Source organism: Mercenaria mercenaria, chromosome 12, assembly GCF_021730395.1.
Source record: "Mercenaria mercenaria strain notata chromosome 12, MADL_Memer_1, whole genome shotgun sequence".
Classification (NCBI taxonomy): Eukaryota; Metazoa; Mollusca; class Bivalvia; order Venerida; family Veneridae; genus Mercenaria; species Mercenaria mercenaria.
Genome location: NC_069372.1, coordinates 62,934,549 through 62,958,239, shown reverse-complemented (window position 1 = coordinate 62,958,239; position 23,691 = coordinate 62,934,549). Strand labels below are relative to the sequence as shown.

At 37.8% G+C, this 23,691-nt stretch overlaps 1 protein-coding gene across 1 annotated transcript in view; it reads left to right on the top strand.

Annotated features, from left to right (window-relative positions):
* The window catches only part of LOC123533425 (uncharacterized), a 92,687-nt gene that overhangs the window by 63,298 nt on the left and 5,698 nt on the right, over positions 1-23,691 (top strand). Inside the window, exons 29-35 of the mRNA XM_053520618.1 lie at positions 1,488-1,886; positions 4,441-4,584; positions 6,792-6,890; positions 10,354-13,300; positions 13,454-14,844; positions 18,702-18,820; positions 23,469-23,598. Of these exons, the coding sequence (XP_053376593.1) occupies positions 1,488-1,886; positions 4,441-4,584; positions 6,792-6,890; positions 10,354-13,300; positions 13,454-14,844; positions 18,702-18,820; positions 23,469-23,598 (5,229 nt within the window). The remainder of the gene's footprint in view (positions 1-1,487; positions 1,887-4,440; positions 4,585-6,791; positions 6,891-10,353; positions 13,301-13,453; positions 14,845-18,701; positions 18,821-23,468; positions 23,599-23,691) is intronic.

Sequence of the window (23,691 nt, the reverse complement as noted above, 5' to 3'; positions counted from 1 at the left end):
CAACATGCAGAGCGCACAACCAAGGTCACACTTGGAGGTCAGTAGTCAAATAGAACAACTTCATTTCCACGTCATATTTACTAAACTATAAAATAAACATCAGGTATTTATTCTGTTGGGACGACAGAATGCGGAGCACACAGCCAAGGTCACTAGGGTCAAGGTCAAGGTTATATGCACAACCAAGGTCACACTTGGAGGTCAATAGTCAAGTGGAAAAACTTCATTTCCACTACATATCTTCTAAACCGTAAAATAAAACATCAGGTATTTACTCTATTGGGATGACATGCAGAGCACACAGCCCAGGTCACTGTGGTCAAGATCAAGGTAATACTTGGAGGTCCGAGATAAGACAGCTTGGATTTATGTCAGCTCCATATCTTCCAAACAGTTGGAAGGAATTTCACAAAATTAGCATTAGTTGTTAACCTCATCAAGATGACATGCAGAGTGCACAACTCAATATCATAAGGTCAAAGGTCACACTTGAAGATCATAGATCAAATAGCTCAAATTTGTATTTGATCTTTTTATGGTGGGCATATTAAAATGGCACTGTCCGTCCGTGCGTGCGTCCGGTAAATTCTCCGGACTGTAACTCTTCCATCCATAAAGGGATTTTGAAATAACTTGACATAAATGTTCAAATGTTCACCATAATGAGATTAAGTGTCATGCGCAGGACCCAGACCCCTAGCTCCAAGGTCAAGGTCACACTTACAAGTCGAAGGTTAACAGGGTATGTTTCATGTCCGGTCCATAACTCTGCCATTGATGAAGGAATTATGAAATTACTTGGCATAAATGTTCCCTATAATGAGATGAGGTGTCATGTGCAAGACCCAGACCCCTAGCTCCAAGGTCAAGGTCACACTTAGAAGTTAAAGGTGTTTCTTGTCTGGTCCATAACTCTGCCATTTATCAAGGGATTTGAAAATAATTTGACACAAATGTTAACCATATTGAGAAGATGTGTCACACTTATGACCGAGGCCTCTTAGGTCAAGGTCACAAAATGATATGTGATTTTTTGCGAATACAACTGTGGCATTCTTGGGTCACTTAGGGGGCATTTGTCACCAATAGTGACAGCTCTTGGGAACCACTGGAAGGTTTTTCATGAAATTAGCATTAGTTGTTAACTTCATCAAGACAGCATGCAGAGTGCAAGGTCAATGTCATGCTTAGAGGTCAAGGATCAGATAGCTCAAATTTGTGTACAGCCCAGGTCATTAGGTTCAGTTGAAGGTCAAAGGTTATGATCACAACATTTTGCTTTCCCTGTATCATAGCAGTGTCTGGGGGTATTACTCAACTTTAGTGATAGCTCTTTCTTAAGTAAATAACTGTTTTCTGGCAGATTATAATGGAGGAGATAATCATTTTGTGATTTGCAAACAGCTTTTGTTTCTTATACAAGGACGTTTAACATGAAAGTTTCAGCTGTGTTAGAAAATATCAGGATGTTTCTTTCTTTACTTCAGAAATAACAATAAGTCATCAGCTTAAACAACTTGATGTGTTAGCTACCTGTGATATTGATGCATATGTGAAATGTAAGTCAGATCTAAGAAACACTTTGTGCTCTAAACGACATCTCTGGAAGGTGCTTGAATGGTTTGACAACAAAATATGGAGAAACAGAAATGACATTGACCTTCTTCAGCTGTGCAAAGCTGGGTACCAGAATGATGGAATGGAAATGGAATCAGATGTCAGAGCTGGGTACCAAAATGATGGAATGGAAATGGTATCAGATGGCAGAGCCATGTATGAAAGTGATAGAATTCAGATGGAATCAAGTGGCAGGGCTGAGTGCAAGAGAGATAGTATGGAAATGAAGTCAAGCAGTGATGTGAACCTTACTGAAGATCAAGTAGCAGGTAGGATATTGCTCATATTGTCTGGTATTTCGTTGAAGCCATAAAAAGCATTTTTATGTAATTTTTACAGCTGCTGGCATAATAATGTCATACCTTGGTAGTTGCACTTTGTTCATTTCAGTATAGTTATATGTTTAGAAAATCAAACCTAGGGTCCCCATCTCAAAGGTCAAGGGCACTCTTAGGATCAGAGGTCATGTAAGAGCTCGTCTGAGCCATAAGTTTGACATGCATTTGGTAGTCTATGTTGTATTTGGCAAAAATGTTTGCCTAAATGAAACAGATTGTTTTTGGCAGGGCACAGGTTTCCATCGAAGATCAAACTAAGGGGTCAAAGTCTTTCTGATCATAACTTTGACTTGCATGAATCATGGAGATGGGTTGCAAGCAAATAACAAATCTGACATTGTTCGCTTAAGGCATCAAATTTCTAGTTCTAAACATACTGTGAAATCAGTTAACTTTATTGGCATGAAATTTGTTGTTTTTAGCCAAGATGACTATGTCACAGGGGGAATTTTCGGATTTCAATGATTTAAAAGAAAATTTAAGGACTTTTCCAGTTCAATTGGATTTAATTTGTGGATTATTGCAACCATGAAATCCTGGTCCATGATGAAAATGGTCTTCCGGAGAAATTAACAATTTTACAGAAATAGGCAAAAGTCTTCAAACTGGCAAACAAGCTAATACTTGGGTAAAAAATAATTATGATTCTTATCAAACATTAAAGTATTAAAAAATTTGAAAACAGGCTACAGTGTCACCAATAATAACAGCAGCTTAGAAAAGAATGCAAGAGCCCTTATACAATAAACTGGTAGTGTCTCTTTAAAGAGGTTTTACTGTCTTCAGGTTTTTGCATGTATTTTGATAAAATATTGCCACTAATAAATTGGGATAACTGCTTTCATAGAGGAATAAGTACATCAATAGATATTTAGATTTCTTGTTAAAACTGAATGAAATAAACATGAAATCCATATAGGAGCCCATCTTGTTATCTCTGGAGATAGGAGCTTATCTAGTTATCTTGGGAGATTTTGTGAATCTGGTTATCTGGAGAGATAGGGCCATTTGGTTACCTCAGGAGATAAGGCACATCTGATTATCTCGGGAGATAGGAGACCATCTGGTTATCTCAGGAGATAGGGCCCATCTAGTGATCTCAGGACATAAAGGCATATCAGGTTATCTTAGGGGATAGGGTCAATCTGGTTACCTCAGGAGATAGGTTACCAGATAAGGTAAATCTGATTATCTCAAATGATAGTGTACATTCAGTTAACTCAGAAGATAGGAGTCCATCTGGTTATCTCAGGAGATAGGGCACATTTGGTTATCTCAGGACATAAGGCATATCAGGTTATCTCAGGAGATAGGAGTCCACCTGATTATCTCAGGAGATAGGAGTCCATCTGGTTATCTCAGGAGATAGGAGTCCATCTGATTATCTCAGGAGATAGGAGTCCATCTGGTTATCTCAGGAGATAGGAGTCCATCTGGTTATCTCAGGAGATAGGAGTCTATCTGATTATCTCAGGAGATAGGAGTCCATCTGGTTATCTCAGGAGATGAGTCCACCTGATTATCTCATGAGATAGGAGTCCATCTGGTTATCACAGGAGATAGGAGTCCATCTGGTTATCTCAGGAGATAGGAGTCCATCTGATTATCTCAGGAGATAGGAGTCCATCTGGTTATCTCAGGAGAAAGGGCCCATCTAGTGACCTCGGGACATATTAAGGCATATCAGGTTATCTCAGGAGATAGGAGTCCACCTGATTATCTCAGGAGATAGGAGTCCACCTGATTATCTCAGGAGATAGGAGTCCATCTGGTTATCTCAGGAGAAAGGGCCCATCTAGTGACCTCGGGACATATTAAGGCATATCAGGTTATCTCAGGAGATAGGGTCAAACTGGTTATCTCAGGAGATAGGGTACCAGATATGGTACATCTGGTTATCTCAAGAGATAGGGCACATTCGGTTAACTCAGTAAGTAGGAGTTCATCTTGTTATCTCAGGAGATAGGGCAACTGGTTATCTCAGGAGGTTGGAGTCCATCTGATTATCTCAGGAGATAGGAGTCCATCTGGTGATTTCAGGACATAAGGCATGTCAGGTTATCTCAGGAGATAGAGCCCATCTGGTTATCTCAGGAGATAGGGCACATCCAGTTATCTCAGGAGATAGGAGTCCATCTAGTGATTTCAGGACATAAGGCATGTCAGGTTATCTCAGGAGATAGAGCCCATCTGGTTATCTCAGGAGATAGGGCACATCCAGTTATCTCAGGAGATAGGAGTCCATCTAGTGATTTCAGGACATAAGATATGTCAGGTTGTCTCAGGAGATAGAGCCCATCTGGTTATCTCAGGAGATAGGGTGCATGGCAGTCAATCAAGAGGCTATGAATTTGTTCCACAGAGACAAAAGTGTTTACTAGTCATGTAAAGTTGTCAATTATTTGCTGAGAAGAAGTGAGTACTATTGCACAATGTGGGAACAATGGTTAGATAAAATGACCACATTTAATTCTCCTTCTTGTAGAGTTTAAGGAAGCATTTAGTCTCTTTGACAAAGATGGTGACGGGACAATTTCAAGCAAGGAGCTGGGGATGGTTATGAGAGCTATGGGTCACAGTCCAACTGAGTCAGAGCTGCGGGAAATGATCACTCGGGTGGATGCTGCTGGTTAGTTTGTGTTACTGTTAGTTCTTCATAAAATGTCAGAATGTTTGTCTCTATAAAGTCTAGAATATGGTTCAAACTGGGTTACCCCCAAGGTTTTAAACTAGGTTACTAGGTCACATCATAGAAAAACATTGTTCACAATCTAGAGGCCACAGTAACTACTTGATCTTTATAAATATCTGTCTGAATGTTGTCTCTTTGATTTCTAGGTTAGGTTCAAAACTGGAATACCTGAGGTTTTAAATTAGGTCAGAACAAACTAGACCGAATCATAGAAAAACTTCCAGAGGTCACTTTGTCTTCTTGATCTTCATAAAACATTGTCAGATTGTTTGTCTCCATGAATCTAAGTAAAGTTTGAAATTGTAATATCTAGGTCAAAAACTAGGTCACTGCATCAAGTCATAGAAAGACACTGTTAGTTTAACACTCAATAGACCACATTTTCTACCTGATCTTCATGAGACTTGGTTGGAATGTTTGTCTTTTTAAAATTTAGAATAAAATTAATTTGTAACTGGATCACTTGAGGAAAAACTAGGCCATTTGGTCAAATCATAAAAAACTTTGTTTACACATAAGAAGTCACTTTTTACCTCACCTGAGCCAAAGGCTCATGGTGAGCTTTTGTGACCGCTCAATGTCCATTGTCAGTCCTCCGTCATGCATCATCCGTCCGTCAACATTTTCTAAAAAAATCTTCTTCTTGAAAACCACTGGGCAGAATAACACCAAACTTTACAGGAATGATCCTTGGGTGACCCTCTTTCAAAATTGTTCAAAGAATTGAATCCAATGCAGAACTCTGGTTGCCATGGCAACCGAAAGGAAAAACTCTAAAAATCTTCTTATCAAAAACCACAATGCATAGAGTCTTGATATTTAGCAAGTGACATCATCTAATGGTCCTCTATGAAGTTTGTTCAAATTGTGCCCTTGGGGTGAAAAGAGGCCCCACCCTGGGGGTCCCAAGTTTTACATTGACTTATTTAGGAAAAAACTTTAAAAATCTTCTTGTCTGAAACCACAAGACCTAGGCCTTTGATATTTGATATGAAGCATTGCCTTGTGGTCCTCTACCAAGATTGTTCAAATTATTAACCTGGGATGAAAAGAGGCCTTGCCCCGGAGGGTCTCAAGTTTTACATAGACTTATATAGGAAAAAACTTTAAAAGTCTTCTTGTCTGAAACTGCAAGACCTAGGCTTTTGATATTTGGTATGTAGCATTGCCCAGTGGTCCTCTACCAAGATTATTCAAATTATGCCCCTGAGTTGAAAAGAGGCCCCACCAAGGGGTTCTCAAGTTTTACATAGACTTATATAGGAAAAAACTTTAAAAATCTTCTTGCCTGAAACTGCAAGGCATAGGCTTTTGATATTTGGTATGCTGCATTGCCTAGTGTTCCTCTACCAAAATTTTTATGCCCCCAAGGGAGGCATATTAGTTTTCAACTGTCTGTCCGTTCGTTCATTCGTTACAATGTTAACGTTTACTTCACATGCTGATAGTACTTATTGAGTACACGACCCCTACTGACTTTGGGGTCACCAGGTCAAAGGTCAAGGTCACCAGGTCAAAGGTCAAGGTGCTGCGGGGGCATTTGTCACCATTAGTGATAGCTCTTGTTCAAATTTATTTCTCTGGGGTGGAAAGAGGCCCTGCCCTGGGGGTCGCAAGTTTAGCATAGACTTATATAGGAAAAACTTTAAAAATCTTCTTGTCTCAAGGTTCAAGGCCTCAGCCTTTGATATTTGGTATGTAGCATTTCCTAGTGGATCTCTAACAAGATTGTTCAAATTATGCCCCTGGGGTGAAAAGAGGCCCTGCCCGGGGGTTACTTGTTATATGAGTTATATAGGAAAAAATACTTAAAAAATTATCAGATCATATTTCCTAGACTGTTTAATTATAATTACATGATGACCCCAAGTGTTAAGGTTTGTCTGTGAAGTATAGGTCAAATTAAATACTAGGTTGACTGGGGTAATAACTAGGTCAGGTTAGCAATATTTAGCCTTCAGGGCCCTCTTGTTTCATTAATTAGTATATGGATGTTGAAAATGCCCTTCTGGTAAATTATATAACAAATTAAATGAAATGATATAATATAAAATGTTCAAAGAAGAATTGAGCAAGGCTCTACAGAACAGCTGTATGTACTAATGTTCTGAAAGTTGAAGGTAGTTCATCTTTTACATTTATAGGTAGTGGTACTGTCAATTTTGGTAACTTCCTTGACATAATGGGAAGTCAGATGAAGGATACAGATTGTGAAATAGACCTAGATCCTTCAGAAGAACAAGGTAAAGCATTTTTACAGACTTTTGTAAAGGGACTGTAGTAGGAAATACAAAGCACTGGTTGAAAAACACATGTCACCACACAAGTGTCTATAGATAAGTTTGCCAGGTTGTCAAGAAATAGAGAGCATGCAATGTCAGTTTAGAGATCTTGGTGGTGAAAATGATTCCTGATTTGACTGAAGACAGTGTGTCATAAGTTGTGAAGTCACCACCTTATTAGTTGCATGTGGAGAAGTTGTAAAATATTTGAACGAAATCTAGGAAAAACAACCTAACAGCTGTGTATATATATCTGAACTGCTGTTTTACCTTTAAAAAGGATGATAATTAATAAAAATAATAAGAAAGGAACTTTTAATGCCTTTCCCAACCTACCACCCTTGGGCATATAGTAAAATGTCCTGTAAGTCATCCCAAATTTATGCCAGGTCTGTAACTTTTTCATCCATTAAGGGACTTTAATATTACCTGGCACAAATGTTCTTCATAATGAGATGATGTGTCCAGATCCTTAAATTCACACTTGGAGTTCAACAGGGCATTTTTTGTCAGGCCTGCAATGCAACCATCCAGCAAAGGATTTTAATATTAACTTGTACAAATGTTTCCCATAATCACAAGACTGGAACCTCTAGTGCAAAGGTTAAGGTAACACTTGGAGATCAAAGGTCAAGGTAACACTTAAGGTCAAAGGTCAACTTGGCATTTTCTTGTCTGGTCTGTAACTTAACCATCCATCAAGGGATTGTAATATTACTTGGCACAAATACTTCCTGTAATCAGATGATGTGTTTTGCCCAACTTCTGGAACCCTAGCCCAAAGGTCAAGGTCACACTTGAAAGGTTAAATGTCAGAAGTATTTTTTTCTTGTTTGGTTCATAATACTGTCATCCTTGACGGGATTTTAATATTACTTGGAACAAATGTAACAAGGTCACACTCGGGGATAAATGGAAATAGTGTTTTTCCTTACTGGTCATGGAAGTGATTTTAATATAACTTGGCACAAGTATACCCCATAATGAGACAACATGTCATGTGCAACAGCCAGAGACCTAGTTCAAAGGTCAAGGTCACACTTTTAGGTCAAACATGTTTTTTTTTTGTTTTTTCCTGTCGGGTCCATAACTCCATCACCCTTGAAGAGTCTTTAATATTACATGGCAGTAATGTATCTTATATTGAGCTGACGTCTCATGGGCAACACAAATGCCCCTAGCCCAAAGTTCAAGGTCACTCTCGGAGGTCAGAGTTCAGTAGGTTCTTTTCCTGTCCAACCCATAACTCTTTCATCAGTCAAAGTATTTTGATGTTACATACTTGACACACCCAGATCCCTAACTAAAAAGTCAAGGTCACACTTCGAGGTCAAAGTTCATTAAGTTTTTAGCTCACCTGTCACATAGTGACAAGTTGAGCTTTTGTGATCGCGCAGCGTCCGTCGTCTGTCCGTCCATCTGTCCGTGCGTAAACTTTTGCTTGTGACCACTCTAGAGGTCACATTTTTCATGGGATCTTTATGAAAGTTGGTCAGAATGTTCACCTTGATGATATCTAGGTCAAGTTTGAAACTGGGTCACATGCAGTCAAAATCTAGGTCAGTAGGTCTAAAAATAGAAAAACCTTGTGACCTCTCTAGAGGCCATATTTTTCAATGGATCTTCATGAAAATTGGTGAGAATGTTTACCTTGATGATATCTGAGTCAAGTTTGAAACTGGGTCAACTGCGGTCAAAAACTAGGTCAGTAGGTCAAATAATAGAAAATCCTTGTGACCTCTCTAGAGGTCATATTTTTCATGGGATCTTCATGAAAATTGGTCAGAATGTTTATCTTGATGATATCTAGGTCAAGTTCGAAACTGGGATTTGTAACCTTGTGACCTCTGTAGAGGCCGTATTTTTCATGATATCTGCATGAAAATTGATCAGAATGTTCATCTTGATGATATCTAGGTCAGGTTTGAAACTGGAACAACTGCAGTCAAAAACTAGGTCAGTAGGTCAAATAATAGAAAATCCTTGTGACCTCTCTAGAGGTCATATTTTTCATGGGATCTGCATGAAAATTGGTCAGAATGTTCATCTTGGTGATATCTAGATCAGCTTTGAAAATGGGTCACGTCCGGTCCAAAACTAGGTCAGTAGGTCAAATAATAGAAAAACCTTGTGACCTCTCTAGAGGTCATATTTTTCATAGGATCTGCACGAAAATTGGTCAGAATGTTCATCTTGATAATATCTAGGTCAAGTTTGAAACTGGGTCACATGCGGTCAAAAACTAGGTCAGTAGGTCAAATAATAGAAAAACCTTGTGACAACTCTAGAGGCCATATTTTTCATGGGATCTGTATGAAAGTTGGTCTGAATGTTCATTTTGATGATATCTAGGTCAAATTTGAAACCGGGTCAACTGTGGTCAAAAACTAGGTCACTAGGTCTAAACATAGAAAAACATTTTGACCTCTCTAGAGGCCATATTTTTCAATGGATCTTCATGAAAATTGGTGAGAATGTTCACCTTGATGATATCTAGGTCAAATTTTGAACTGGGTCACATGCGTTCAAAAACTAGGTCAGTAGGTCTATAAATAGAAAAACCTTGTGACCTCTCTGGGGGCCATATTTTTCATGAGATCTTCATGAAAATTGGTGAGAATGTTCACCTTGATGATATCTATGTCAAGTACAAAACTGGGTCACGTGTCTTTAAAAACTAGGTCATTATGTAAAATAATAGCAAAACCTTGTGACCTCTCTAGAGGCCATATTTTTCAATGGATCTTCATGAAAATTGGTCAGAATTTTTATCTTGATGATATCTAGGTCAAGTTCAGAACTAGGTCACATGAGCTCAAAAACTAGGTCACTATGTCAAATAATAGAAAAAACGACATCATACTCAGTTCATGTGGGGACAGGTGAGCGATTCAGGACCATCATGGTCCTCTTGTTTCTTTTTTCCTGTGTGGTTCATAAATCTGCCATCTGTTGAGGGATTTTAATATTTTTTGGCACAAATGTTTCCTAGAATGAGGCAACTTGTCATGCCCAACACGCAGATCCCTAGCTCATTCTCAGGATCACACTGAGATCAAAGGTCAGTAGGGTTTTTCCCTGTCCAATCCATATCATATAGGTTACAACTTGGTCAATCATTCCTATGAGGTCAACTTTTGTTTTTACCATGGGTAATTAATTTCAAAAAGTATTGATGTAGATCTATTTTCAAATTTTGGTGAGTAGTTTTCTTATATCAATTTTGCGTATAATTGAAAAGAGGTCAGTATAATTAAACTTTACAGATTTATGACCAACTTACAGTGAAAAATATCTATAAGTAAATTGATACCATTATTACGCTGACTTAAGTTTTGTGACAGTAGGACTGAAATACAGTAAACAGGAGAAATAAATTTGTTCAAAAAATAAAACATATAGTGTTACGTTAATATTTTCACAGGTGACAAAAGTTTGATGGAAGATGTTGAAATGCCTTGCTTAATGCCTCCAGAAATTAATATCTCTGATATGGATATAGATATATTGGAAATGTCGTTAAAAGAAGCCTCTGAAATTCCCCTGCTGGAAGAGGATGATTTATTCTCTGACAATGCACTAGAGGATGCTTTAGGATGGGACACAAACGGAAAAGGAACTGAAAAGTATCTAGATTATTCAACAGCTATATTTGATCCAAAAACTAGATTGACTTCACAGACAGGTTCATCTGGAAAGCAAATAGCAACAAAGGCAGCACGAAAAAGTGCCCCATCTACTGGTGAAATAGAGCGAATACATGGTAGTTCTAGCAGTAGTAGTTCTAGTTCTGGCTCTGAAGAAGATGAAGATGATAGTTGTTCAGAATCATCATCTAGCAATTCCGATAGAGAATTGAAAAAGAAAAGAAAAAAGATGTGTGACACAGACAGAGATAGGGATCGTAGTGCCAGTAATACTAATAGTCCTGATCTTTTATTTAATAATATTACTTCAACTGCTTCTATTGATGCTTCTGTCCAGCCTTTATCAAGCACAGTTAGGGGAGGAAAAGGGATAAGGAGTGCCAGTGGTGGCTCTGGTGTATCAGGGAGAGGAAGGGGAGGAAAAGGGATAGGAAAAGGGGGATCTCAGCATATGTCCATGTCTGGGACAAGCAGAGGCGGTAAAGGTGGTAAAGGTCTTGGAAAAGGGGGAGCTAAGCGACATAGAAAGGTCGTGAACATACCAGACTCTGAAAGTGAAGAAGATTTAGCATTAATGGACATTCCTCTAAGTTATAATGATACTCTGATGATGGGCACTACTGTTAAATCATCATCCCTCTGTGTTGAACCAGAACTTCAAACTTGGGCTTCTGATTCCAAGACAGAGATAGAGCTGAGTGAAAGTCAGCGTTTATTTTCTGGCACTTCTTTGCAAACTGATTTAAGACATTCACCAATATCTGAGTCAGTAGGACTGAAGAAAAAGAATTATCCTGCATCAGGAAAGCTTCTAGCAACTTGGGCAGCAAGAAAGAGTGCACCTGTTGCAGAACATATTTCCGTTCCTTTAGAGTGTTCTGAATCTGAAACTGAGACAAATCAACCCTTTGATGGACCAATAATGGAAAAAATGAGAAAGGATAAAGATGATAAAGAAATTCATGAAAACAAAGCACAAGTATTTGATGAATTACTAGACTATTGTGATGACCAAGAAGAGGATTATTGTGAGGATGAAGAGGAAGAAGTCTATACAGCTGAGAAATTGCCATTTGTAGCACCAACACAAGAAGGTGATGTTAAATCCAGTTTGAATGAAGTATCTGTGTTAGAATCTTACCAGCAGACAGCTCCAAGTTATAACCCAACAGCTCCAAGTTATAACCCAGCTGCTCCGAGTTATAGCCCAGTTGCTTCAAGTTATAACCCAATTGCCACAAGTTATAAGCCAGTTGCTTCAAGTTATAATCCATTTGCTCCAAGTTATAACCCAATTGCTCCAAGTTATAGCCCAGTTGCTCCAAATTATGAGCCAGTTGTTTCAAGTTATAACCCAATTGTTACATTTAGTTATAACTCACTTGCTCAAAGTTATAGCCCAACTTCACCGCATTATAGCCCAACTTCACCACATTATAGCCCAACTTCACCGCATTATAGCCCATCTTCACCACATTATAGCCCAACTTCACCTCATTATAGTGAAATGGCACAAGATTGTAGTCAAACTTTACCTAGTGGTGACAGTCCAGCATTTGATAGTTCTACAATACAGAAATTATCAACAGAAGGCTATCAGCACACCCAAACATTATCCAAATACTATGCACCGGATTTTGACCCAGACATGCTTCCGCCAAACTTAGCAAAAAAACGTGCTAAACTTCTTCCTCGTTTCAACCATAGAGCACCAGAACCACTAATTTGCCACCAAGCTGAAGCAGAAATGGAGACATTTGATGATAGTCCTAAGCATTATAGAAAGGCTGCTGTCTCCCCAGAGAGAAGTGATCATTTTAGGAAAACGTATGTAGAACAAATGCAGTCCTCAGATCAAATGAGAGGTAAACAGACAGGTCATGTATTTGACTCAACAAAACAAATCAATGAAGACACACCCTTCTCTTTTTCCGAACCATCTGGATACTCTTATTCTATGAATACTTCGTTGGTAAATGAATCAGATTTCGAAATGGCAAGATGTCGGAGTCATCAGGTATGCTTAACTAAAATACAAACAAAGTCAAAAGACTTTGTAAAAAATAAAATCACCCTACCATTGAAAAGGAATAAAGCAAAGACATTTTTGAAGTCAGCAAGTAAATCTCCTAAAAGAAGATCAAGAAGAAAGTCTGTTAGAATATCAAGATCAAAGTCTCCAAGAAGATCAAGAAGTAGGTCTCTGAGAAGATCAAGAAGTAGATTTGCAAGAAGATCAAGAAGTAACACTCTGAGAAGATCAAGAAGTAAGTCTTCAAGATCAAGAAGTAGATCTCTTAGAAGATCAAGAAGTAGGTCCCCAAGAAGATCAAGAAGTAGGTCCCCAAGAAGATCAAGATGGAGGCTTCCAAGAAGATCAAGAAGTGGGTCTTTGAAAAGATCAAGCAGTATGTCACATAGAAGATCAAGAAGTTTGTCTCTGAGACGATCAAGAAATAGGTCTCTCAGAAGATCAAGAAGTGGGTCTTTTAGAAGATCAGGAAGTAGGTCTAGCGGAAGGTCAAGAAGTAGGTCTCCGAGAAGATCAAGAAGTGGGTCTCTAAGAAGATCAAGAAGTGGGTCTCCGAGAAGATCAAGAAGTGGGTCTCTGAGAAGATCAAGAAGTGGGTCTCTGAGAAGATCAAGAAGTGGGTCTCCGAGAAGATCAAGAAGTGGGTCTCTGAGAAGATCAAGAAGTGGGTCTCCGAGAAGATCAAGAAGTAGGTTTGCGGCAGAATGGTCAAGAAGTAGGTCTCCGAAAAGATCAAGAAGTGGTCGCGAAAGATCAAGAAGTGGGTCTCTGAAAGATCAAGAAGTGGGTCTCTGAAAGATCAAGAAGTGGGTCTCCGAGAAGATCAAGAAGTAGATCTCTAGAAGATCAAGAAGTAGGTCCCCAAGAAGATCAAGAAGTAGGTCCCCAAGAAGATCAAGATGGAGGCTTCCAAGAAGATCAAGAAGTGGGTCTTTGAAAAGATCAAGCAGTATGTCACATAGAAGATCAAGAAGTTTGTCTCTGAGACGATCAAGAAATAGGTCTCTCAGAAGATCAAGAAGTGGGTCTTTTAGAAGATCAGGAAGTAGGTCTAGCGGAAGGTCAAGAAGTAGGTCTCCGAGAAGATCAAGAAGTGGGTCTCTAAGAAGATCAAGAAGTAGGTCTCCGAGAAGATCAAGAAGTGGGTCTCTAAGAAGATCAAGAAGTGGGTCTCCGAGAAGATCAAGAAGTAGGTCTCTGAGAAGATCAAGAAGTGGGTCTCTGAGAAGATCAAGAAGTGGGTCTCCGAGAAGATCAAGAAGTAGGTCGCGGAGAAGGTCAAGAAGTAGGTCTCCGAAAAGATCAAGAAGTGGGTCTCCGATAAGATCAAGAAGTGGGTCTCTGAGAAGATCAAGAAGTGGGTCTCTGAGAAGATCAAGAAGTGGGTCTCCGAGAAGATCAAGAAGTAGGTCGCGGAGAAGGTCAAGAAGTAGGTCTCTGAAAAGGTCAAGGAGTGGGTCTCCGATAAGATCAAGAAGTGGGTCTCCGAGAAGATCAAGAAGTAGGTCATGGAGAAGGTCAAGAAGTAGGTCTCTGAGAAGATCTAGAAGTAGGTCTCTGAGAAGATCAAGAAGTAGGTCTCTGAGAAGATCAAGAATTAGATCTCTGAGAAGTTCAAGAAGTAGATTTATGAGAAGATCAAGAAGAAGATTAAGAAGTAGATTTATGAGAAGATCAAGAAGTATATCTCAGAGGAGATCAAAAAGTAGATCTCCAAGAAGATTAAGAAGTAGATTTATGAGAAGATCAAGAAGTAGATCTCCAAGAAGATTAAGAAGTAGGTCTCCAAGAAGATTAAGAAGTAGGTCTCCAAGAAGATCAATAAGATCTCCAGTAAGTATTTTTCATAGAAGATCAAGAAGTTTGTCACCAAGAACATCAAGACACAGGTATGCAAGATCAAGAGACAGATTTATTGGAAAATCCAGAAGTAACTCTCCAAGAAGAAGAATACAAAGGAGAAGAACATACACAAAAAGCCAATCAAGAGATAGAGCAAGGATGTTTAGGTTCCATAGAAGTTCAAGGAGTTCTTCATTGTCAAGATATGATTTAAACAAAGAACAGAAGACCAAAATGAAGGATAGAAACAAATCTAACAACCCTGAATCTGAAATAACAAAGAAAAGCAAAGGAAAAGCTTTAGGCGAAGATAACAATAGTCTCAAAGATGTAACAAATCTCTTGGAGATCAGGAAAATTGAACAAAAAGCAGCACAGGAACACATAGATACAGGTAAAGTTCATGAAAATATTTCATTTATTCTGTTAGTTCATAAGAATACAGGGCTATGTATATATGATATTTAATTCCAAAAACAAATACAGTAAACCTTGCTTATAAGGAAACAGCTTGGGACTTCTAAAAATTATTTATAACCGAGGTTCCTTATATCCGTATAGCGAACTAGTTCCTTGTAATCGAGGTTTGTATAACAAACACAGGTTGTGTAGCGAACACTATGACTGATGACTGTTTGATAAGGGCTGTGTGTTCACACTCCGGGCCGAGCTTGAATCTTTATGGGAGAATGTTGCATTTTTAGCACCGGTCCTTTCCTGGAGAGATGGTAATTAAGGTAAACTGCCTGCATGTATATGACTGAAATAGTGTTGAAACACGGCGATATAAACCTAAACCAAGCCAAAATGTTTGTCGGTAAGAATGACTGTAATTTATGTTAATTTTTGTCGGTTATTTCTATCTTCTTTTTAATGAGTGCTACACAATGACTATATGTTGCAGTTACTCCCCTTACCTTGCTTGACTGCATGTTAATTTTTTTTTATTACAAAATGTTAAATTAGACTACGCATTAAAATTTAAAAGTAGGGTGTTTATGACATACAGTGTATTACGACTAGACAACGCCCCCATACATACGGATTATTTAAAGTGTAAATTATACCAGTCCTATATTTTTGCTTTTGTCCATTTTAGCACCTGCTATAATTTTTACAATTGGAAATTTGGTAAACTGGACTGTTTGCTATTGTTAATCAGGTGTAATTAGCACATTTATTTAGGATAATATGACCGTGACTGTGACTGATTTTCGTTCACTATTGTTAACATGAAATACCTAATACATGTAGCTCTCGAGCATAATCTTGAGCAAATATAATTCTACTATCGTCTAGTATTTGGTGATTTGATGATATTATATATTTTCTTTTTATCGTATCCATGAATTAACAAACTGAAGATCATAGAAATGAAATAATTTGTGTTTATTCATGTGCATGAAAGCGCGTGAAAGTGACGACGTTACTCTGACATCATCAGCGATTCTCCGGTTTTCAATAATTTTTAGCTCACCTGTCACGAAGTGACAAGGTGAGCTATTGTGACTGCTTGATGTCCGTCATGCATCGTCAGTCGTGCGTCGTCCGTCAACAATTTCTAAAAAAATCTTCTTGAAAACCACTGGGCAGAATTACACCAAACATCACAGGAATGATCCTTGGGTGGCCCCCTTTAAAAATTGTTCAAAGAATTGAATTCCATGCAGAACTCAACCTTTAAAAATCTTCTTGTCAAAAACCAGAAGCCCTAGAGCTTAGATATTTGGTGTGAAGCATTGCCTAGTGGACCTCTACCAAATTTGTTCAAATCATGACCCCGGGGTCAAAATTGACCCTGTCCCAGGGGTCACTTGATTTTACATAGGAAAATCTTAAAAAATCTTCTTCTCAAAAACCAGAAGCCCTAGAGCTTAGATATTTGACTTGTAGCATTGACTATTGGACCTCTACTAAAGTTGTTCAAATCATAACCCCGGGGTCAAAATTGACCCCGCCCCAGGGGTCACTTGATTTTACATAGATTTATATAAGAAAATCTTCAAAATGTTTTAAAAAATAAACCAGAAGGCCTAGAGCTTAGATATTTGACATGTAGCATTGACTAGTGGACCTCTACAAAATTTGTTATTTTAAAAAATAAACCAGAAGGCCTAGAGCTTAGATATTTGACATGTAGCATTGCCTAGTGGACCTCTACACAATTTGTTGACCCCCTGGGTCAAAATTGACCCCGCCCCAGGGGTCACTTGATTTTACATAGGAAAATCTTCAAAAAATTTCTAAAAATAAACCAGAAGGCCTAGAGCTTAGATATTTAATATGTAGCATTGCCTAGTAGACTTCTACAAAATTTGTTCAAATCATGACCCCGCCCTAGGGGTCACTTGATTTTACATAGGAAAATCTTCAAAATTTTTCTAAAAATAAACTAGAAGGCATAGGTCTTAGATATTTGACATGTAGCATTGCCTAGTAGACTTCTACAAAATTTGTTAAAATCATGACCCCCAGGGTCAAATTGACCCCGCCCCATGGGGTTACTTGATTGTATATAGAAAAATCTTCAAAATTTTCTAAAAATAAACCAGAAGGCCTAGAGCTTAGATATTTGACATGTAGCATTGCCTAATGGACCTCTACAAAATTTGTTCAAATCTTGAACCCCCAGGGTCAAATTGACCCAGCCCCAGGGGTTACTTGATTGTACATAGGGAAATCTTCATAAATTTGCTAAAAATAAACCAGAAGGCCTAGATCTTAGATATTTGATATGTAACATTGCCTAGTAGACTTCTACAAACTTTGTTCAAATCATGACCCCCGGGGTGAAATTGGCCCGCCCCAGGGGTTACTTGATTGTACATAGGAAAATCTTCCAATTTCTTTTTAAAAATCATCAGTTTGACATTTGAAACATGTAGCTCATATTACTCAGGTGAGCGATCCAGGGTCATCATGACCCTCTTGTTATTCTTTTTATGTCTGTTCGCTATAACCGAGGGGTTTTCCATTGAATTTCTTACTTTGGGACTAGAAAAAGTGTTCCTTATAACCGAGTGTTCCTTATAACCGAGTTCCCTATAACCGAGGATTTTTACATTGAATAAAGAAGGAATTAGGTTGGGGAATTGAAAACTGTTCCTTATAAACGAGTGTTCCTTATATCCGAGTTCCTTATAAGTGAGGTTTACTGTATAATGATTGACATGTTGGTGCAACAAAATGTGTTTCATAATGTGTCTTATTGAGCTTTTTAAGCTAATTATGCTTTTACTCCATCATATGCATTGGATGTTGAGGAGTGATAAAATATAGTCCATAAGATTATCAAGAATGAATTTTTGTGTTGAGTTTTTTCATTGTCATTAGTAGTTGTAATTATTACAGAGGTTATGATTTCTTAACTGCAATAAAATGGTTAATGCCATTATTCAAAGATGTAGCACCATGATGATTTTACATCAGTCACATAGTTACTATCATTCTAGATTTGTTTCAGTCCTTTACTGCAGATTTGTACTATATAGGATATGGACAAAATCCCCACCCTCTCCAACAAAAATTACCTTTGCTGATTTTGATTATGGTGGACAAAATCCCCCCTTATAATTTTCAATTATTTCCAGATTTTCACTTCATTCCAAATTAAAAGTTTTTGATATTATCATATTTAAAAAATTGTGACTTCTAAATTTCTTGTATTTTATTAGATTGGGGTATGTCATTGGTTGGGCGGGCGGCGTCAAACTGGTGTTTCCGGTCAATAACTTTTGTTTCGGTAAAGATATTTGAATAAAACTTGGTATGTATGTAGCTTATATCAAGACAAAGGCTGGGATTGATTTTGGGGTTTCCGGGGTCAAGGTCAAGGTCACTATTACTTAAAATAGGGTTTCCGGTCAATAACTTAACTTAGGAATGAGCTATCATGATGAAACTTGGTGTATAGAAAACTTATATAAAGTTGTAGCTTGGGATTGATTTTGGGGTTTCTGGGATCAAGGTCAAGGTCATTGTTACTAAAAATAGGGTTAGGGTTAGGTTAGGGTTAGGGTTGTGCTTTAAAGTGGTGCACTGTGATTCAGTATACTTTTTTATTCTTATGAAAAGTGTTGAAAACCTGGTTTCGTGGCATTGCCGCATTTCTTGTTTTTTTTTAAACCACAATATCAAAGTGGGGATTTTGTCTGCCGTGGTGAAATTAAACAGGGGGATGGGAGGCGGGGGTGATTTTGTCCAAGAGAGGTTCTTTCCAGCATTCATACTTGATTGATTTACCTCTTGAAGATTTAGACACACATGTGATTTTAGATCCAGTTAGGATATGGCAAGGGGTTAGAACCAGTACCATAGTGAGGAATCTTCTTCGGCAGCCCCAGCTTTCTACACTGAGAACATGTTTACAGGTAATATTGAAAACTGTAGTGTAGAAAAGAATGACACTAGTTTCTCATTATTCCCTTAATTCTCTCACTTGTATTGAATTTCTGGAATTTTATACTTAAAAAGTTCATTATTTATTTTAAGTGTAATATACATAATTTTCAAAACCACTGTAACTACCTGGAGAAACATGTTTGACAGACAATTATGAACCTAATGAAAAATTATGGTAGAAAAAGTACTGGTAGGTTGACATTTTTGGTGAAATAGCCCTTGGGCCCTAGAATTGTATATTATGTAGTGTAACATTTTTCCAAATATGCTTATCTGTGTAGAATGTTTTCTTGACAAATATCTCCAGGCAGTTTGTATTACAAAACATGGGAATTTCAAATGATTGCAAAATATTCTAATTAAAAGAGTCACTCTTGGGGTGTTCATCACAACATCATAATTCTGAGGAGAACAACTTCTATAACGACTTAAAAAGAGCTGTAAAAAGTCTCCTCACACATGTGTTCAGTGTTGGTATATTTTCTTGTCATTCGATACCTTTGTAATAGAATTTTGCATAAGCATGTGCTAGGTGATGAGAGGTGTTGCATGTTCCACTACCTCTCATGTGGGACCTCTGTGGCAGAGTGGTTAAGGTAGTTTACTTCTAATCACTTGCCCTTCACCGATGTGGGTTTGAGCCTGTTGGGGCGTTGGAATCTTCATGTGAGAAGCTGGCTTACGGAAGGTTGGTGGTTCTACCCAGGTGCCAGCTCCAACATTGAAGCTGGAAAGTCGCCTTATGACCTGTAATTGTGTCAGTGCGACATTAAACTCAAGAAAAAAAAAAAAAACCTCTCATGAGGATCTTCTTAAGATTTTATTGCCAATCGTGATGTAATAATAAACATTCATATTTAAATTGTATGAGTGTGAAGTGAAGCCTAGCATGTAAATTCCTTCAGTTTTAAATCAACATATTACTGTGACACTTATACAGTAGATAGACTTTACATGTATTTTACAGACTGCATGGGTGTTTTATAAATATTACAGCTTAGAGCTTGCTGAAACGCTTTGCTTTTCCTTTTTGTTTACGTTTACTGACAAATGGAGGATTTTGTCACGAAGTGTCATACAGGGTTGAGATTTTTTTTCAAGACTAGTCTTGACTTTAGGCTTTTGACAGCCGGAGTTTCCCTGTATAACTCTATTGAAAAAGGATTCCAGGCTTTTGACAGCCAGAGTTCCCTTGTATAACTCTATTGAAAAAGGATTCCAGGCTTTTGACAGCTGCAGTTCCCCTGTATAATTCTATTGAAAAAGAATTCAAGGCTTTTGACAGCTGGAGTTTTCCTGTATAACTCTATTGAAAAAGGATTCCAGGCTTTTGACAGCTGGAGTTTCCCTCTATAACTTTATTGAAAAAGGATTCCAGGCTTTTGACAGCTGGAGTTTCCATGTATAACTCTATTGAAAAAGGATTTCAGGTTTTTGACATCTGGAGTTTCCCTGTATAATTCTGTTGAAAAAAGGATTCCAGGCTTTAGGATTGTTGATTTTCAGGCTGTTGCTTTTTGACTAAATCCCAAGCTTGGTCATAATCAAATTATCATTTTCATTTAAAAAGTTTGATAAATTCAGTTTGGAAAGACAAATGTAAGTAAAGATTTTTTTTGTCATGTGTTCACTTTTTAGCTCACCTTTTTGTGATCGCTTGATGTCCGACTTCCGGCGTCTATCTGTCTGTCTGTCTGTCGTCTGTCAATATTTAGCTTGTGTATGCGATAGAGGCTTTATTTTTCAACTGATCTTTGTGAAATTTGGTCAGAATCATTACCTTGATGAAATCTAGGCCGAGTTCGAAAATGGGTTATCTGGGGTCAAAAACTAGGTAACTAGGTCAAATCAAAGAAAAACCTTGTGTATACAATAGAGGCTGTATTTTTCAATTAATCTTCATGAAATTTGGTCAGAATGAATGCTTTGATGAAATCTAGGTCAAGTTCGAATATGGGTCATCTGGGGTCAAAAAGTAGGTCACTAGATCAAATCAAAGAAAAACCTTGTGTATGCGATAGAGGCTGTATTTTTCAATTAATCTTCATGAATTTTGGTCAGAATGATTATCTTGATAAAATCTAGGCCGATTTCAAAAATGGGTCATCTGGGATCAAAAAATAGGTCACTAGGTCAAATCAAAGAAAAACCTTGTGTGTGCGATAGAGGCTGTATTTTTCAACTGATCTTCATGAAATTTGGTCAGAATGATAACCTTGATGAAATCTAGGCCAAGTTCGAAAATGGGTCATCTGGGATCAAAAACTAGGTCACTAGGTCAAATCTAAAAAAATCCTTGTGTATGCGATAGAGGTTGTATTTTTAGCTCACCAGAGCCAAAGGCTCAGGGTGAGCTATTAGGATGGGTCACCGTCCGGCATCCGTCGTCCGTAAACTTTTACTTCAAACGACATCTCCTCATAAACCGCTTGGCAAATTTCATCCAAACTTCACAGGAATGTTCCTTGGGTGAAGCTCTACAAAAATTGTTCAAAGAATTGAATTCCATGCAGAACTCTGGTTGCCATGGCAACCGAAAGGAAAAACTTTAAAAATCTTCTTTTCAAAAACCAGAAGCCCTAGAGCTTAGATATTTGGTGTGAAGCATTGCCTGGTGGACCTCTACCAATTTTGTTCAAATCATGACCCCGGGGTCAAAACTGACCCCGCCCCAGGGGTCACTTGATTTTACATAGAAAAATCTTAAAAAATCTTCTTCTCAAAAACCAGAAGCCCTAGAGCTAAAGTTACTAAAGTTGTTCAAATCATGACCCCGGGGTCAAAATTGACCCCGCCCCAGGGGTCACTTGATTTTACATAGAAAATCTTCAAAAATTTTCTAAAAATAAACCAGAAGGCCTAGAGCTTAGATATTTCACGTGTAGCATTGCCTAGTGGACCTCTACAAAATTTGTTCAAATCATGACCCCCGGAGTCAAAATTGACCCCGCCCCAGGGGTCACTTGATTTTACATAGGAAAATCTTCAAAAAATTCCTAAAAATAAACCAAAAGGCCTAGATCTTAGATATTTGACGTGTAGCATTGCCTAATAGATTTCTACAAAATTTGTTCAAATCATGACCCCCAGGTCAAATTGACCCCGCTCCATGGGGTTACTTGATTGTACATAGAAAAATCTTCAAAATTTTCTAAAAATAAACCAGAAGGCCTAGATCTTAGATATTTGACATGTAGCATTGCCTAGTAGACTTCTACAAAATTTGTTCAAATCATGACCCCCAGGGCCAAATTGACCCCGCCCCATGGGGTTACTTGATTGTACATAGAAAAATCTTCAAAATTTTCTAAAAATAAACCAGAAGGCCTAGAGCTTAGATATTTGACATGTAGCATTGCCTAGTGGACCTCTACAAAAGTTGTTTAAATCTTGACCCCCAGGGTCAAATTGACCTAGCCCCAGGGGTTACTTGATTGTACATAGGGAAATCTTCATAAATTTTCTAAAAAAAACCAGAAGGTCTAGATCTTAGATATTTGATATGTAACATTTCCTAGTAGACTTCTACAAACTTTGTTCAAATCATGACCCCCGGGGTAAAATTGGCCCCTCCCCAGGGTTACTTGATTGTACATCGGAAAATCTTCCAAAAAATTTCTAAAAATCATCAGTTTGACATTTGAAACATGTAGCTCATATTATTCTGGTGAGCAATCCAGGGTCATCATGACCCTCTTGTTCAATTAATCTTCATGAATTTTCGCCAGAATGATTGCCTTGATGAAATCTAGGTCAAGATCGAATCTTGGTTCAAAAAGTAGGTCACTAGTTCAAATCAAAGAAAAACCTTGTGTATATGCGATAGAGGCTGTATTTTTCAATTGATCTTCCTGAAATTAAGTCAGAATGATAACCTTAATGAAATCTAGGCTTCATTTGAAAATGGGTCATCTGGTATCAAAAACTAGGTCACTAGGTCAGATCAAAGAAAAACATTTCAGTTGATCTTCCTGAAATTAAGTCAGAATGATTGCCTTGATAAAATCTAGTTCAAGTTCGAATATGGGTCATTTGGGGTCAAAAAGTAGGTCACTAGGTCAAATCAAAGAAAAACCTTGTGTAAGTGATAGAGGCTGTATTTTTCAATTGATCTTCCTGAAATTAAGTCAGAATGATTCCCTTGATGAAATCTATGTAGAATTTGAATATGGGTCATCTTGGGTCAAAAAGTAGGTCACTAAGTTAAATCAAAGAAAAACCTCGTGTATGCGATAGAGGCTGTATTTTTCAATTGATCTTCATGAAATATGATCGGAATGATAGCCTTGATGAAATCTAGGTCAAGTTCGAATATGGGTCATCTGGGGTTAAAAACTAGGTCACTAGGTCAAATCAAAGAAAATACTTGTTTATACTCAAGATTTTAGCTCCAATTTTAATGATAACTGCCAGAATATTTTTTTCCATGAAATCACTAGGTCAAACATGTTTACACTGTTATGATGTGTTATGGTGTGTTTCTCAGGTGAGCGACCTAGGGCCATCTTGGCCCTCTTGTTTACTTAATTTGTCTGGCACCTGTGACATCAAACATGTGAAAAGTTATTTATAGACTTTGAACTGATATAAATATACAATCATGCCTTTATTTTTCAGACTGCTGAAGACTCAGTGCCAGAAAGACCACTACATTACTTTGAGCTGTCTGAACAGTTGTGCTCTCTCATTGGTGCAAAGAGGTCAAGAATAATTCATATACTCACAAGTCAGGGTGTAAAATCTCTTGGTAAGAATTTTTATTGTTTTAAGACAGGAATTGTCTTAACGCTAGCATGGTGAGGGATGATTTTATAACATTAATAAAAATCCTGTTTTACAA